The 17,888-nt window shown below is 43.5% G+C and overlaps 2 protein-coding genes across 2 annotated transcripts; one reads left to right on the top strand and one right to left on the bottom strand.

The window, feature by feature from the left end:
* Positions 1-273: 273 nt before the first annotated feature.
* LOC131232600 (receptor-like protein kinase) lies at positions 274-7,174 on the top strand. The gene is made up of 2 exons (XM_058228944.1): positions 274-3,481; positions 4,290-7,174. The coding sequence occupies exons 1-2, from the start codon at positions 448-450 to the stop codon at positions 4,616-4,618; spliced, it is 3,363 nt and encodes a 1,120-aa protein (XP_058084927.1). The 5' UTR covers positions 274-447; the 3' UTR covers positions 4,619-7,174.
* Positions 4,578-8,794, bottom strand: LOC131232601 (endoglucanase 1). The gene is made up of 8 exons (XM_058228945.1): positions 8,515-8,794; positions 8,086-8,295; positions 6,577-6,777; positions 6,402-6,494; positions 5,833-5,994; positions 5,639-5,750; positions 5,380-5,543; positions 4,578-5,066 (listed from the first exon to the last, which is right to left on the bottom strand). Exons 1-8 carry the CDS (start codon positions 8,725-8,727, stop codon positions 4,734-4,736), a joined length of 1,488 nt encoding a protein of 495 aa, XP_058084928.1. The 5' UTR covers positions 8,728-8,794; the 3' UTR covers positions 4,578-4,733.
* Between the last annotated feature and the right edge of the window lie 9,094 nt (positions 8,795-17,888).

Below are 17,888 nucleotides of genomic sequence, written 5' to 3'. Positions count from 1 at the left end.
CGATTCAAAAACCATAGATCTAAGGCAATCATAAACATACATTTCCTCACCGTTCACTCATTAATCGAGACCATTGATTTTCAAAGTGGATCGTCCATTTTAAAAGTAATCATTCCTGATTTCTAAGCATTTTTTTAATCGTAATTTTTACTAATATACCATCCATTATATTTTCCACGTTTTGTACAGTATTGATCCAAATTTATTCTGCCACGTAGACGGTAAAGTAGCCAACCTATCACCCTATAATATACCCACAATCCCTACAGTCGTTTCCGAGAAATCTCGCTGTCGCTTCTTCATTTCTGTAACCGCCAAACACCATACGCATCTTCCTCCCACCGATTTCACAAATGCTGCAACGCATTTCCTTTCCCTTGGCCAGACCGAAGCAGAAGAAAATCAAATCCAAAAAAATCCAGTGCTCCTTGTCACCACCAACCAACCATGCTCCTTCATATCTTCCTTCTCCACTCCATTACTCTCCTCCTATCTTCCTTCGCTTCTCCCCTCCCATCCACTCTCTCCCTACTCTCATTCCGCAACTCCCTTCCAGAACCTTCCCAACGCCTACTCCCCTGGAACACGTCCCACCGTCCATCATCTTCCCCGTGCCGATGGCCCGGCATTAGCTGCCGTTCATCCACGATTAAATCTCTAAACATCTCTTCCTTCGGCCTCTCCGGCGCCCTAACCACCGCTTCCATTTCCCACCTCTGCAGCATTAAAACCCTCGTCTCCGTCAATCTCAGCGGCAACCGCTTCTCCGGCCCCATCCCACCAAACCTCCAGAACTGCACCTGTCTCCGCACTGTCCTCCTCAATGACAATCTCTTCACCGGCCCAATCCCGCCCGGCCTTTTCCGATCAGACCATCTCGTTGAATTCGATGTAAGTGGCAATTCACTCACAGGACGAATCCCGCCCGAGGTAGGACTCTGCACCAATCTTAAAATCCTAGGCCTTTATCAGAATTCCCTAACCGGCGAGATTCCGCCGGAGATCTTTCTTCTGCAGAATCTTGAATACCTGTACTTACAAATGAATAAGCTGACCGGAAACTTACCAGACTTCCCACGCTCATGCGCAATCTCTGAAATCTGGATTTATGGAAATGAGTTGTTTGGATCCTTACCGAGTAGTCTGAATAACTGTCGGAACCTTACTGCATTCTACGCTTCGGAAAATGGGTTCGAAGGAACAATACCGGAGATGTTCGGGAATCTGTTTTATCTTGAATACCTTCATCTCAGTAAAAACAAATTCGTGGGTGAAATCCCTGCGACTATAGGGAATCTCAAGAGCTTGATTGAGCTTGATCTTTCAGAGAACAATCTCAATGGTAGTATAACTGAAAGGATTGGAAGATGTCGTTGGGCGCAGGTAATTTCCTTGCGGGGGAACCGTTTGGTCGGCCGCATTCCTCAGTCAATCGGAAATCTCAAGGATTTGAGATCACTCCTTCTATTTGATAACATGCTTGTAGGTACATTGCCGCCTGAAATCAGGAATTGCAGCTCGTTGGTCGATCTTAGGATTCAAAATAACTTTCTTGAAGGACCCATTCCTCTGGAAATATTTGAGCTTGAGAATCTTCGAGTGCTTTTGCTGTTTAACAATCGTCTTGAAGGGAGTATTCCTCCACAGATAGAGAAGATGAGTAGTCTTGTGCAGTTGGGTTTGTATAATAACAGCTTGACCGGTCAAATTCCGCTGGAGATTGCACATTTGAGGAAATTGCAGTATCTGTCATTAGCATATAATAATCTTTCGGGAGAGGTGCCTTCTCATCTTGGGAAGAACACATTTCCCGGACTAGAGATTCTGGATTTAACAGGGAATCATCTTTACGGAAAAATTCCTTCTGATCTCTGTGCTTCCAAGAGACTTTCCGTTTTGGACCTTGGGAACAACCATTTCAATGGGAGTTTTCCTGTTGAAATCGGACAGTGTGCGACTCTTAAGAGGGTTATTCTCAGAAACAATCTATTGCAAGGGACTTTTCCAGTGAATTTGATGCGAAATCCAAGTATTTGGTTCTTGGATGTTAGAGGGAACTTGCTTGGGGGATCCATACCGCCGAGTCTCAGTCTATGGAGAAACCTGTCAATGCTTGATATTTCAGATAATCAGTTGTCGGGATCTATACCTTCTGAGCTGGGTAATCTCGGGGGTCTGCAAATTTTGAGGATTTCTTCAAACAGACTGACAGGGACTATACCACGGGAATTGGGTAATTGCAAAAAGCTAATGAAATTGGACCTCAGCAAGAATCGTCTATCAGGAAGCATTCCCAGTGATATCGCAACTTCCATGCAATTGGAAAGTCTTCTGCTTCAAGAGAATGAACTAACAGGAGGAATTCCTGATTCATTTTCATCTCTTCGGAGCCTTTTCGAATTGCAGCTTGGAGGGAACATGCTGGAGGGTTTGATTCCTTATGGTCTGGGTAATCTGCACCAATTTTCTTTGGTTCTGAATCTGAGCAGTAATAGGCTATCTGGTGGTATACCGAGTAGCCTTGGAAACCTAGATAAGCTGCAAATTCTTGATCTCTCAAGCAACCATTTCTCAGGAGAGATACCATCACAGATGAACAATATGCTGTCTCTTTCTTTTGTTAATATATCATTCAATCAGTTATCTGGTGAGTTGCCTGCATCTTGGATAAAGCTGTTGTCTTTGTCACCGAGGTCCTTTTTGGGAAATCCAGAGCTCTGTGTAGAAGGTAATGAGGCTGGATTTTGCAAGAATGCAGACCGTACCCACAAAACAAGAAGGGAGATGCTCACTGCTATCATGTTCGGCATTATTTTCTTTGTAGTTGCCTCTTGTTGTGTGGTTTACATATTGTTCATTCGAGGAGTGCTGCCCCATAGATGGGCCCCTTTTCAATTTCTAGTCCATGATGTTGACTTGATTGAAGATTTACCCCACGGCCTGAAATTTGAAGACATCATACGAGCTACTGAAGGGTTGAGTGAGAAGTATGTGTCAGGGAGGGGAAGGCATGGGACAGTATACCGAGCAGAGTTTGAAAATGAAAAGGTTTGGGCTGTGAAAAAGCTTGATTTGTCTGAGGTCGGATTTTCCCATGAGTTAAAGACTCTGCGCTTGGTGAGACACCGAAATCTTGTAAGGATGGTTGGCTACTGCATCAGAAATGGGTTTGGCTTCATAGTCTGTGAGTATCTTCCTGGTGGAACCCTGTTCGAAGTTCTACACCAGAGAAAACCCCACGTGGTGTTGGATTGGAAGGTTCGCCATCGTATGGCTCTAGGCATTGCTCAAGGCCTGTCATATCTTCACCATGATTGCATGCTTCAGATCATTCATAGAGATATTAAGTCGAGCAATATTTTGATGGATTCTCAACTAGAGCCCAAAATTGGAGATTTCGGTATGGCAAAATTGGTTACTGGCACAGATACAAGCTCAACAATGTCTTCCATTGTAGGAACGCTCGGCTATATCGCTCCAGGTTAAAATTCTTTTATTTCTAGTTGTTAGTTGTTTGATAAAGAAATGCACAACGCTCGATTGTGAATTTTTTGGTCCAACAAAACTGCATGTGGGGCTCACCTTCCGGTGATCTAGATCATATCTCATGGGTTTAGGACCTCGGCCGAACCTCCTTCGTGGGCGACGTCCCACTCTGATACCAACTTGATGCAGGACAATTAACCACTTGCTCTAAAAGCTCGAACTGTTAGAGTATGGCGAATTAATCCATTTATCTCATAGCCCAGGCCCCACATTTCATGGGTTTAGGACCTCGGCCGAACCCCCTTCGTGGGCCCCAAATCACATGGCCCGCCCACCCCAAGTGTGTCCCCCCACGGGCTACGCCACTCGAGCCCAGTGTGAAATGCGCATTAATCACTCCTGGTGAGGAGTCTCGAACACGAGACCTCTCCCGTGGGCCCCAAATCACATGGGTCACTCACCCTGAGTGTGCCCCTGCATCCCACAGGCGACCCCACTTGAGCCCAGTGTGAAAATGCCCCTGCATTAATGGTGGGTCCCGTTGTGGATGGAGATACATTAGAATCTCCCCTTCTAATCCTAACTATATGACTCAGCAACCATTAAATGTGGACCATCACAAGATTATTTAGTAGGGGAGGTATTAGTGCCGTGGACCTTTAAAAAGGGTTTTTTGCCCTGATTGAGCATCATATAACATGTCTTAATATAAAAAATAATAATTATGCTAGCCTTCTGTGATTGTATTTGTGACTGTTTAGGTTGGTTTCTGACTCATGCCTCTTGTAATGTTTGACTTTTAGAACACGGATATTCCACCCGGTTGACTGAGAAATGCGATGTATACAGCTACGGAGTTATTTTACTAGAACTCCTTTGCAGAAAAGTGCCAGTGGACCCAAGCTTCGAGGATGGCCTCGACATCGTAACCTGGATGAATAAGAATCTGCAGAGGACTGATGGATGCTCTCCTTTTCATTTCCTGGATGATGAGATTTTGTTTTGGATGGAAGACGAGAAATCAAAAGCATTGGAACTACTCAGATTGGCACTATCATGCACTCAGCTGGCTTATGATGCAAGGCCTACCATGAGAGAAGTAGTAGTATCCTTGATCAAGTTGAACGGTTGAAAAAGAGAGCAAAAGCTTTTATATATGGAGAGGGGCGTTACACTTTTTCAAACCCACTTCTCCGATACTAAAGATTACATGGAACAGGTTTCATTTAGAAAGGGCAACGTTATGTTCAGTTCGCTACTGAGTTTGCTGCAAAGAACGCGAGAGCACCAACAAACGGTGCATTGATGTAAGTGGCTGGTTCCGCTTGCTGATAATTGTTCCGGTCATCGTTGAAACTATCTCTATTATCTGGACCACCCACTACTGCGCCAACCAGGATGTTTGGGTTGGGGGAACCTGAGTACAGGTACTGGAATCCGGCATTGCAGGGAATGGAACTTGGGTGCGAGTGTACAGATGGCAGTGAGGAGCCTCTATGATGGACATGCTGTGGATACCTCTCTCCGAATCCCACCATGTATGACATCTTCGCCGGATTCTGACCTAATATGTAGTCAACCTGGTATTGAAGCCATTGGATAATTTGGTTAATGTCTGAAGAAGAAATTGCTGTAATGTTAATTTAAGGTGTGTTTGGGTGTCAGATTGAACTGTATTGCAATTCATTCATTTCATTATAGAGGAAATGACCAAGGTGGGGTGTTCATTGGAATTCTGTGTACTTGAAATGATAGTTACTGTGATTTGGGGCAAGTCTGTCTTTACAAATGGCTACCCCAACTGTGGTCATTTACTACTTTTTGGATTGAATTCGTGCAATTCAATGCAATTGAGCATTCCATCCAAAACACAGCCCTAGTTATTAGAGCTACCTGCTTTTTAGCCAGTGAAATGAGGTTTTGGGGTGTGACAGTTGCGGTCCCGCAAGAGGCATGGCCTCCATAAGATGTCAGATAATTAGCGTATGTCAGGAGGAGAAAGGCCGTGGATGTCACGTACTGCAGATTGCTCTCACTTGCTTTATAGAAAAGTCCCCCTGTATGATGGATGGCAGTTAAACCGTTCATCAGAAATGTTGATTAGAAGTCAGGGATATTTAAAAAGAAATTGGTGATCAGAGGTGGGATGGACCTGGTGTGTATTGGGCCTGGAAACTCGATGTTCCAGGGATCAGGGAGCAAATGTAGTTATCCGCGTGTATTTTATATAGCTGCAGTTCCTCGACTCTGTTCTGCAAGAAGCTCTGTGGAGAAGGCCCAGAAAGCTAAAATCATGAGCCCGGATTCGCTCATATAAAAGAACTAAGCTGGAGGGGGGGAAAAAACCTTGGAAAGAAGAACTTTGGTTCCAACTCGCTTGTCATCCCAGCTGAAAGAGTAATCATCTTCATCTGCACCCATCGTGTGACCGTTGGATTGAATGTACGCCAAGTATGAACTGTCTTGTGACGCCCGATGAAGCCATGATGCGCCCCATAGAAGCTCGTCCTGAATTACAGTTCCAGATCACAAGATATAATTTAAACTGATGAATTATATGATTCTTGGCCCATGGATATGCATAGTATTCTTAGCTTTTCAGTTTGTACAATCAGGGCCTTTGGTTCAGTTATCTGGACCACTGATATGACGGGGACTGGATGTATGGTGTACCTCACTCCAAAAAAATGGGGAACGGAAGTTGAAGGTTACTTATTCAATTCTATCCGCAGGCCAGCCACCAGTCAAAGAGTTTGGATTGTGGGTTCGTGGTCCAAACACTGGGGCCCATCATTCCCATGGTCTCCATCACTGATAGATTGGCCCTGCTTGTACAAACTGAAGATCAAGGGTACCATGCATATTCTCAGCTCAAAGATTACTTCGAAAACCAAAGCCGAGACACTGCCTCTTACATGATATCCAGAGTAAGAGCAGTAAAATGGGCACACCGCGGAGCTAAGAGAATCACTGTAAGCTCCCCTGTAGTGGTCAGCGAAATCAAAGACCTGCATTTCAAGATTGGCTGGATTATAAACCTGAAAACTACTCAATTCAGAAACAATTTCCATGCAGGTGTGGGAGTATTACTTTCATTGCAGTTTGAAGTAATTTGGCAGAGTAAGAAGGGTCGGAGTCTTTAAACACGATGGAAGCTGCGGCCAATGCAGCAGCTGTCTCAGCTGCAACATCAGAACCTGGGTTTTGCGTGGACACCTTGTAAACATTGCGAGGTGTGTCCATGTCTTCGGGCCGCTCCCAGCACCGGTGATCCATGTTTGGATCTCCCACCTGCATCGCTCACATCCAAACCAAAAAACACTTCAGATTATGTAAGAAGGGTCCAGAGTAAAATGCAAGTGTGATATATCAGCAGTTGGGCTGCGAATCCACTCCTTTTCTCTAGCGTCGAGATCACGGTGTTGGCATCCAATCTTCGGTTGCAGTCTGAACTGAGTGCAAGCATGTACTCACGTTTCTTTATATTCTTGATTTTAGCTGGTAAGTTCAGATGCTTGTATGTATTTATGTATTGAATGAATGGTTTTGATAAAACGTGGCCCTGGGAGTGGCACTCCATATCAGTGATCTGGGCCATTCATTGGCAGTGACCACTATGAAAATGACAAATGCCAAAAATCAGGTTACTACGCTCATCAAGCGAGCCTCATGTGTTGAATTTGGACCATTTGACATTTTTCTGGCCGACCATTCTTCTCATACAAACTTTTATCTGCCCAATCAGCGGACCGCTATTATTATTTTTGGTCCAGGGCATGTCCAGTGCATGCTGCCTGATGAATGGCTCAGGTTGCAGACGTGTGTCATCAAATGGTAGGAATCGGGCCATGTATGGTTATGCCATCGAATGGTATCAAAGCCGTTGAGGATATTGTGGAAATTTCCACTAGATTGTATGGACTGGAGTGATTGATATGCCAAAAGCAGCGAAAGCATTTGAAGAAGAGGTGGTCTCAGGTCCGTGGCAATGACCCTGTCATGGTTCATTGCGATTCAACAGTCTGCACATGGTCAAACTGGCAGTTGAATCCAGACCATCCATATGGCGGGTCCTACCGTGGATGGACCAAGGTAGTAAAAGAAACACCAATTGTGCAACCCTGGCAAGTAAGCTACAAGAAATGAAGATGATTCCACTGTAACAAAAACCACAGATAGATGCTTCTTAACAAGGATCATGCACTGCATACATTCATTAGATTAGTGGGATGGCAGTCGCGTAGATCCAAGGTCTGGCTTTCAATAAGGTCTGCAAGTGGCCCACCAGGCCGAGGATTGTCCTGGCCCTTCTGGCTTAGATGATAACCCATGAACTAGGCGAGGCCTGAGTTCTCATGCCCAAAAATGATCATATGCTTGGAGTCGAGTCTACCTGAATCCTCAGAAGATCTTTCTTTACAATTAAGGGGCCCAATTCCTAGGCCTGGGCCTGGCTATGGGCCTTGATATTTTAATTGTAATAACCCTCAGTATAGCTGTCCATTTGAAAACATTTGATTCTTGTTTAATTTACTTTCTGCTCAATCATAAGATATTATTTAGAAAATTGCCAAAGTTCATGTTTACTAGCTTCCTCACTTGCACATATAATGTGTTTGGCGTGGCCGTGGCCGCCTTGAGCAGATAATCTGCACTCCAACGGACGGCTTCTCTGGCATTTTGAATCTGCCCTGGCATCAAGCTGCCGAACTCAATGACACTCCATGCTAGCATCGTTGTGGTGAAGGCCATAGGCAGGCCGAACTTCACATTATCTCCAGCATCATAGTACCCTCCTACTAGATCCACCTGCGACAATCAAAACCACGAATCCTTTTTATTAGTGCTGCAGTTCAGCGAACCAGATGAATCGAGCTTTGGGGCAGACAAAGCAGAAAAAACAGAAGCCTACTTAATGCAAGTTGTGTTTCAAGTACGTATTTGGGTGGCCCACCAACCATGATTTAGCAGTACACCCAAACACATACAATCATCATAGTTGCACTATAGCAATATATACACTCATACATGATAAGAGGAACCATCCGATAAGCCGGAATCGCCCCTCCACGTAAGGCGTTGATTGGCAGGTAATTTCCCAGACCGTTGGCCCTCGAAGAAGAGAATGGATTTCTCGAGAGCGTCAGCGTAATTCGGATTGGACGCAGAGCAAATTGCCCCGAGCATCGAAAAGCATATGAACAAGAGCTGAATTAGGAACATGGGTTTAGTAGTATCCATGAATGCTACTACAACAGCTGCTATAACTAAAGGATGGTGTGAATGGGAATGAAGAATGTTGGTGAAGGGAGAGTGCAATTTATAGAGGGAAAAGGAAAAGAAGGGAAGAAAGAGAAGGTATTAAACGGTAGTTTGTCGTTGGAAGCAACAGAAAAGGAGGTTCATGCTCTTCACGGGTTTACCTGCGGAAAAACGGACGTTGGAGTGTGATGAGTAAGGGTGACTGGACGGTTCCTAACGGTGGGAATTGGTCCCCACTCAAATGGTATAATATCTTTTTCTGTTTTACTATGGGTTAGTTCGCTGTCCTTGATGGGAAACCGAGTAGAGAGAGAGAGAGAGAGAGAGAGAGAGAGAGAGAGAGAGAGGATCTCACTTGTGTGGGAACGGCCGTTCATCCGTCGGGCCAACCATAGACATGGCCTAGTTGGTCTGCTAATCAAGTGGATGTGGACCATTTAACTGAGGCTTCCAAGTAGAGTAATTCATTGTTCTTGATCTGGATATGGTGAACGGCACATTTGTGCCAGATCTAGAGTTATAGATTACTCATCAGGTGGCTCCCACCAGAAATATAAATGGTTCAAAAGATCATAGCGATTGGACAATTCTAACGGAGGCTGGATCTGCTACAAAGCTTTGTAGGTGAAGGCCTACTTAGGGTCCAAAAATCAGGCCGTCCAAAACTCAGGTGGGCCACACCATGCAAAATCATGCCTAAAACCTCTAAATCACGTGTTGTGGCCTATCTGATTGTAATGGCCTAATTTTTGGGGTGTCTATTAATCCTGGTTGGCCAAATCTACCAAATGAATTGGAAGGTTTGTAATGGTTTTGGTGTGGCCCACCTGAATTTTGGTCAGCATAATTTCAGGCGCCACTAGAAAAATTATGGGCGCACATGATGGGCGGATTGGAGGTCATGCATACATCACGCTGGGCCCTACAGAGATTTATAGTGGGTGGCCTCATTCTAACCTCATAAAAACAAAAATAAGGTCCAAAAAGATAACATCGCCTGATTCAACGGTTATGATTGTGCTGGTCAGAGTAATATTGCAGCAGGACCCTACAAATAAGGCGCGGATTAGGTGAGACCGGCGTAACAGCTTAGTGGGTGCAGTCCTGACCGTGGGGCCCACCTCGATATATTTGTTGTCTATCCACGACGTCCATCCATTTTGCCAACTCATTTTAGACCATGGTCCCAAAAGGAGGCAGATCCAAATCTCAGGCGGGCCACACAATATGGATTGAATTCCCACCATTAAAAACTTCTTTCGGCCACAAAAGTTTTGGATCAAGCTGCTATTTGTGATTTCCTTTCATCCAGGTCTATGTGACATTATCAACAGGTTGGATGGCAAATAAACATCACAGTGGGCCCTAGGAAGTTTTTAATGGTGGGCGTTCAATCATCACTATTTTCATGTGATGTGGTACTCCTGCGACTTTGATCAGCTTCATTTTCTCTATGGTGCCATAAAATAAACTGGAAAAATGGATGGACGGTGTGGATATACAACACATACATCTAAGTGGGCCCCACGGTCAGGGCCACACCCACTAAGCTGTTACCCCTGCCTCACATAATCCGCGTTCCAGCAACTACTAGATGGGATGTCTGCCACGTGTATTGTCAGCCACGTGTATTGTTTCTACTAAATACGTGATTTTCTGCGTCCGTCCATCGAGAAATCAACATGCTTCAACCTTCAACGTGGAAACACGAGGCATTATTTGACAGAGAAACTATTTCGTAATCTGCCAGAGTATGGGAGATCATAAGTAGGCACAAACATTATGCATGCATGATCATATAGCTCAATCTAAACCGTCCAAATAATCGATTCCACCGTTAATGAGCATAACTCCAAATTCAAATCAATTGGATGGTCATGACCGTCCGAAACTTGCTCCCTGAATCCGTAAAGGTTACCCCTTTTTTCTAAATTTTAACTGTTTGATTGACGGCGGACAGATCTGAATTTGTATGATCTGCTCGCCATGAATTATGGATTGGGTCCCATCCGTAGTGGAACCCGGACATTTGGGAGCGTTTGGATTGACGAATATGCACTTCACTTATACTGTAATTGGGAAGGCATGCTTATGACCATCCCACTCGGGCCCATATGCTCAGATGGTCTGATGACCGTTCATATTCTCGTCACTGCCATAAATAAATTTCTATTCTTCAAGTGGCCCTTCAGCGATAATCTTAGCACACCATTCTTAGAGTTGAATGGGAGCCACTCATAATCTTTTCTTCGTTGACGGTTCAGATTGTCGGAGCACCCAGCGTGTGGGTCCCAGTGGGCGCAGATTCCGAGTCGTTACGGAGGCGAAACGAACGGGCCCACCTTGATATATGTGTTCTATATCCACTCCGTCCATCAGTTTTTCCATCTCATTTTAGGCTATGGCCCTGAAAACGAAGCAGATTCAAATCTTTAAGTGCACCACACCGCAGGAAAAAGCGATCATTGAACACCCACCATTAAAAACTTCCCGAGGTCCACCGTAATGTTTAATTTCCATCGAACCTGTTGATAAGCTCGCACAGGCCAGGATGAATGGAAAATACAAATACCAGAGTGACCCAAAACTTGTAAGGCCCCCACGAAGTTTTTAATGGTGTAGATTCAATACCTACTTTGTGGTCAACCTAAGATTTGGATCCAATTCATTTTTTAGAAAATGAGCTAAAATGAACTGGATAAACGGATGGACAGTGGAGATATAAAACACATACATCAAGGTATGCCCCACAGCAAGAGAACCACCCACTACGGTGTTACCGGGTAACACCTAATCCGCCCCCGAAGGGAACTCACTATCTTTGTAGGTCATTCAATTCGTGAAATACCGGGTCCATTCTCGTGAAGAAAGATTGAAGAAGCAATTCGCTGCAAATGTGCTACGATAGCATACTTGGGTGCTTGATCTGGGCCATCTGTTATGTGTGAACACGGAGAACATGCAATGTTCCAAACATATAAAGAAAGCCCACTCATTTTCTGGGCTAGAAGTTCATGTTGAATGCAGACCATTGCTCATCATTTTTCAAAACCACCTGATGAATGGTTGGCACGTATCTCAATCTCTCGTCGCGCGAGTCAACCTAGTTCTCGCCCTACATACATACATTCGTCTTAGATGCAGTTAGTAGGACGGGAATTTCCAACGGCAGCCCGTGAAGCAAGCAGGACGCGGTTTGGCTAGTGACCCTGCCACTAGCCAATGGCTAATGGTCGGTCTCTGTGGGCTATACCATGATGTATTTGTTTCATCCATGCCTTCCATCCATTTTTCCAGATCGTTTTATTGTATGATAGCAAAAACGAGATATAGCCAAATCTCAAGTGGAACACATCAAAGGAAACAGTGTTGATTAAACACCCACCAATAAAAACTTCTTGGGGCCAAGAAATTTTTGGATCAAGCTGATATTTGTTTTTCCCCTTAATCCAGGTCTTTATGATCTAATCAACAGGTTGGATTTCAAATAAATATTACAGTGGACCCTAGGATGTTTTTAATGGTGGACATTCAATCAATACTGTTTTCAGGTGGTGTGGTCCACATGAGATTTATTCCCCCTTCATTTTTAGAAAATATCCCTAAAATGATCTGAAAAAATGGATGGACAGCATGGATAAAACAAATAAATCATGGTGGGTCCCACAGAGCACCTATCACTAGCCAAATTGCGTCCAAGAGAAAGGCTACGTCGGGCCCACCGTGATATGTGATGTGTGCATGTCGCATCCACTCCGTCCATCGTTCACATGATAAAACATGATAATTAAAAAAAAAAAAGTAAAGCCAAACCCCAAGTGGGCCACAGCACAGGGAATAGGGGGGATGGGATGCCAACCATGAAAAAAAAAAAAACCCAAATATCATTCTCATTCAAAACTTCGAATGTTTACAAATGCTGTACGGAGAAGATTTCAGGCGCACATCACGGTGACCCGTGAGCGCTCTTTGTTACACGTGGTCTGTAGGCATGCAGGAAATTCGCGTGCCCGGAAGTTAAGGCGGCATTTTTCCATAAATTACCAACGACTTAGGGGCGTTTTAACAAGTCACGGATCCATTCCTGCCTGCCTCTATCACGTGCGTTGGTGATGGAAAAACGGTGGAGAATAAAACAAAAGAAAAGGCGGGAAGAAGAAAAGGGGGAAAGTATACTTGCGTGGACGTTATTGATTACGAAAAGCCGCTGGAGATAAAATGAACGTGGCCCACCGTAGTTGTACTGCTCCATCACATGGAAGTTGGGCAACCGTTTTAAGTGGGCCACTCTCGCACGAGAAAGTCCCACGTCCCTGCTTGGAGGCTGCTGGTATTATTGTGGGCGTTCATGGTTAGGCGGCGTTATTAGATACTCTAGCTGCTTGTGACGCTTGATACGCAGGCACTTAGAAATTGTACCTCAAATTAAATTGTGAAAGCCGATTTCTCTAAGTTATAATTCAAAAGTAAGATTGTTTTCAGGGGTACATTCAAAAGTAAAATGAAAAATATCCAAAGCTCAAGAATCAGAGGTCCAATGGTCCCGAACACTTGTTTATTTCAGGGGTCCAATGGTCCCCAACACTTGTTTGCTGAAATAAGACTATTGGATATTTTTCACTTTTTAACCGTCCAAGTAATCTCATGGTCGGACAGTCAGCCAATAGTATTTTTTGGTCCATCTAACTTGGAAAATTTAATTTGAATTACTTGTACGATAGGTAAGTGTCTTACCATCATTGACCTTTTGGCAGTGTATTAGGGGGCGCGGACTAAGTCATGCTGGGTTCCTTCAAGTCGTAATTATGGGACCCACCTTGATGAATATGTTTTATATCCACACCGTTCATCTGTTTTTACATATCATTTTAGTACATGAACCCCAAAATGAAGCAGATAAAATTCTCAGGTAGACTACACCACATGAAACCGTGGTGATTGACCATTAAAAACTTTTGATGGGCCACGAAAGTTTTGGATCAATCTGATAATTGTGTTTTCCCTTCATGCATGTCTGTGTGACCTTATCAACAGGTTGGATGGCAGATAAACATTACAGTAGACCCTAGGAAGTTTTTTAATGGTGAGAGTTCCATGATCGCTGTTTCCTGTTGTGTGGTCCATTCGAGAGTTATATATACTTCATTTTTTTCTCTATCCAATAAAACGAGTTGTAAAAACAGATGAACGGTGTGGATATACAACAAATTCATTGAGGTGGGCCCCACCATCACGACCTGACTGAATCAGCGGCCGTAACAGGGTTTTCTCTCGTGGTGCGACTTGCGAGGGAGTTTGTGATCCCAACGAGTTGGGCAGTCAAAACGGGCCACGCCCGTGGCCCGTCGGGAGTACCCGGCCCATTGAGAGCCCTACCTAGGAGAGCGTGGCGGTACATAAGCTACATATGTCTTGCACTCAGACTTGTACAACTGGCATATCCTTAGCTAAAATTGAACCGTCCAAGTGGTGGGACACACACTAGATAGGTCATAATTTCAAACCCGAATTTATTTAGTCATTCTAACCTTTGAATAATGGATACTTGTTTATTATCTCAGACCGTTGATTATTTTCCACTGTAACTGTCGATTATATCTCCACCAATCGGCAAGTATATTTTGGTTTATCACCCATCTAAAGTAAATCCGACTATTTGGACGGTTCAATTTGAGTGAAGTGGTTCCCACGTGTAAGGTTTATGACTGCATGAGTATAAACCGTGATCTCATTCTGCCAGTGTATCTAAGCTTTTCTCATGGATATGGTCGTCCCTTACCCACGCTTGTTTGTATCTGTTTCCTTATCTCGTGATGGATTGCATCGGATTCCGTTAACACTGACGTGACCCGACTGATCGGTGGATCTTAAAAAATGGCCCACTTGCAGTCATCGTGGACTCGGTGAGTTATCAGCCGCAGATTTGATTGGGAAATGTGATTATCCTGCATGTGACGATGTTGCATACACGTCCTAAAGACACGGGACGTTCATCAGGCGTGTTCAGATAACATTCATCGAGTGCGCCACGTGTACGTGTTATATTGGCTAACCTTTTCTTCCTAACCGAACATTTCTTTTCTGATAAGCGGGGCCCCAGATGAGGTGGACCGGCGAGAATTTTGGTTTAAGGAACATCCATCTACTCTTGGCCCACACATGTAGAACCAGTTATTTAGGTGGGACACTCACCGTAGGGCCCAGCTCGATGCATGCTTATGTATCTCCGCCGTCTATCTGTTTTGGAAGTTTATTTTATTTCATGATCCCAAAAATGAAGTAGAAATCAATTTCAGGTGGACCACACCATAAGAAATAGTGGTTATTGGATATTAAAAACCTTTTATGGTGCAACAAAAATTTGGATCAAGCTTATATTTGTCTTCCCTTTCATACATTCTGTTTGACCTTATCAACAGGTTGGATGGTTAACGAACATTACGGTAGACCCTAGGAAGTTTTTAATAGTAGGCGTTCATCGACCATTGTTTCCTTCTGTTGTGGTCCACCGGAAATTCATACTTTTCATAATTTTTGGGAATGCTGCGTAATATAAGCTGAAAAAACAGATGGACGGCGTGGATATATAATGCATACATCAAGGTGGGCCCTGCGGTCATGGTCCCACCCATATCGTAGGTTCCGGGGTCGCAGCCATGTCGCTCTCGCATGCTCCATTTGTAAATGCGAGACTTCAGGTCCGTGATGGACGTGTAATACAGACCAACCTGCGATTTCCTTCTCAAAAAAACAAAGATGAAATCTTGACCGTTTGTTTAGGGAGACATGTTCATGATATCCATCGTTTCTTATATAAACAAGAAAATTCTTACTTGGGTCATACGACACTCCATCCTCACCCATTTTGTGTTCGGGTCTGTTAATATGCTGGGCCACGTGAATATTCCATATCCTCGAAAGGTTACGGTTGGCTCAAAACAGAGCAACGGTCCACATTCCAACAGCTGGATGGTAAAGAGTTGTCCAATCAATTAAGACTGGCTGTGGTCCACCTGATTAACGGGTCCCACTCATCACATGTGTACACTGAGAAGGGACTTGCACATTACTTACTGGGACGAAATAACCATACACCATGCAAGGAATACATACAAAAATTTCATAAACCTTCATCTTTTTCTGTTTTAATAGAACAAAGGAAAAGCCAAATCCAAACGTTAGAGAGAAGGCAATGCCAAAATGCCAAATCCAAATGCTAAAGAGAGTGAGAGAGCAAAGACAACGGTCTTCTGTTATAACAGGTCGTGCGGGTCTTAAACGTGAGAAAACAAGCTAAAGAGAGGACTAGTTTTTACTTTAGCAAAGGGATTTTTCTAAATCAGTACCTTTCAGTTTTTGCATTTCAACACCTTTTTTATGACTTTCCAACAAGGTACCTCAGTAGTCCAGGTTTTTTTTTCATCTTGCCGCCTTCTATTAAATTTCTTTATTAGCCTGTTAGAGTATTAGTTTAGAGATTGGTTTGAATATTCCCCAGTGTTTATAGTCGATATGTCAGGATTCTAGCAGTTGGATTTTAGTTTTTTTCAATGACCCATACTATTTATTTCATGGGACTCCCATGGATGGAGCAATGGCCTAAAACCATTTAATCATACAAAGCAACCTTCTATATTTGATGTAAAAGAGCCAAATTATCAAAGGATTGAAATAATCTAATTGAGAGCCTTTGCTTAGTCTTTCCACCATTTAAATAATAATAATAATAATAAAAGCAAGACTTTGTTATTTAAAATGTTTGGACCATTGAAAAATGGCCCGCATTCAAAGGCTGAAGTCTTGATGTATTATAGTACAATACTTTCGATGTATTTGAGTAAACCTCATTAGTTTAAAGGGCTATTTTAAGTAAATGACAAAAGCACTTCTAAGGGCTGGGCCTGGTGAGAGGACCTAGAGAGGATTAGTTGGCTCGTGAACCCCACAGTCAGATCATGAACCCTACAGTAAGTGTATAGTTTGTCAAAGGGCAGGGAAAGATTGCATATGGGGCCCACATGGTTCGATTCTCCAAATTTTTGATCTTATAGGGCGTACAGTGGATGGGGCATACACCAATTGGAAGATCCTAAAACTTCCATTAGAGAGCTAAAAATAAAAATTTGTGAAAATGTACAAAAATCAAATAAGTGGGTCCAACTTATTTGACTAAAGGACCCTTTGGAACGTTCATCACGTGGGCCTCACATAGAGGGTCCTTTAGTCAATTAGTGGTTTACAAATAGGCATTAAAAGACAAGAATTTTGAAGACAGATATGGCCAGAATTGCACAGGCAAAACTCCTGTTCTGAGGCTACTAATCGTCTTATCAATTTTGAATTTCGAGGCCTCCAACATTGCATGTGCGCCCACCAGAACAACGGTTCATGCATCATTCATCTCAGCCATATGTATTGCTTCTGGGTGTTAGAAACAGGAAGCTAATCTTTTTCCAACTGAAACACATGCAAACGTAGAAAATCACACCACTTGGACGAAACCATCCGCCCAGTTGGTGACCTTCAAAGTAAGAGTTAGAAAAAAAAATGTTCAACGTTCCACATTCAGTGGAGATGATTACGACCCACCAGATAGACAATCCACATCATCCTTCCATGCAGAGGATTGTAAGCAGTTGGACCCTCTGAGCAAAACAAAGGCAGAAAACATAATGAAATAAAGACTACGAATGGGTACATTCACCAGGTTGGTGAAATATGTTAAGATTCACCTACACTCATCTTAAACGCTCTATCCTATTAGTCTTCAGTTTTGAGCAGTGGCCTATCTGAGAGGCAACAGCCATCCCATTATCCAGTTAGTAAAGGTTAACATTATTTGCTATCTGTGGTGAGCAAATAACGGTTCTGCTGCTACTTTTTTTTTTTTCCCTGATTGATTTATTTAAAGAAGCTTAGTCAACATCTATTGAACCTGATTCAGTAATGGTCTTTTTATGGCAGCTAATTCCTAATATTTCTTCAGCCCATACCAAACATATGGCATGTGGGGCAGTGGATCCAAAACATCCATTTATTTGGGTCTGTCCAGAATGGCCCACAGTTGGGCGGACAATCCTAAAGGAACCGCATGCCATTGCTGAAGTGCTGATGTCAAAGAGGTATGCTGCATGGCTGTT

Source organism: Magnolia sinica, chromosome 18 (genome assembly GCF_029962835.1).
Source record: "Magnolia sinica isolate HGM2019 chromosome 18, MsV1, whole genome shotgun sequence".
Taxonomy (NCBI): domain Eukaryota; kingdom Viridiplantae; phylum Streptophyta; class Magnoliopsida; order Magnoliales; family Magnoliaceae; genus Magnolia; species Magnolia sinica.
This window is presented reverse-complemented; position numbering and strand designations above follow the sequence as displayed.

What these genes read in the sequence shown, in the direction of transcription:
- LOC131232600 (XM_058228944.1), top strand. Translation starts at nt 448, where the DNA reads ATGCTCCTTCATATCTTCCTTCTCCACTCCATTACTCTCCTCCTATCT. An exon ending in GCTCGGCTATATCGCTCCAG is followed by an intron (nt 3,482 to 4,289) that starts GTTAAAATTCTT and finishes TTTGACTTTTAG; the next exon opens with AACACGGATATTCCACCCGG.
- LOC131232601 (XM_058228945.1), bottom strand. Translation starts at nt 8,727, where the DNA reads ATGGATACTACTAAACCCATGTTCCTAATTCAGCTCTTGTTCATATGC. An exon ending in CCAGGCCCAATACACACCAG is followed by an intron (nt 5,544 to 5,638) that starts GTCCATCCCACC and finishes TCCATCATACAG; the next exon opens with GGGGACTTTTCTATAAAGCA. An exon ending in TTTCACTGGCTAAAAAGCAG is followed by an intron (nt 5,067 to 5,379) that starts GTAGCTCTAATA and finishes CTTCAATACCAG; the next exon opens with GTTGACTACATATTAGGTCA.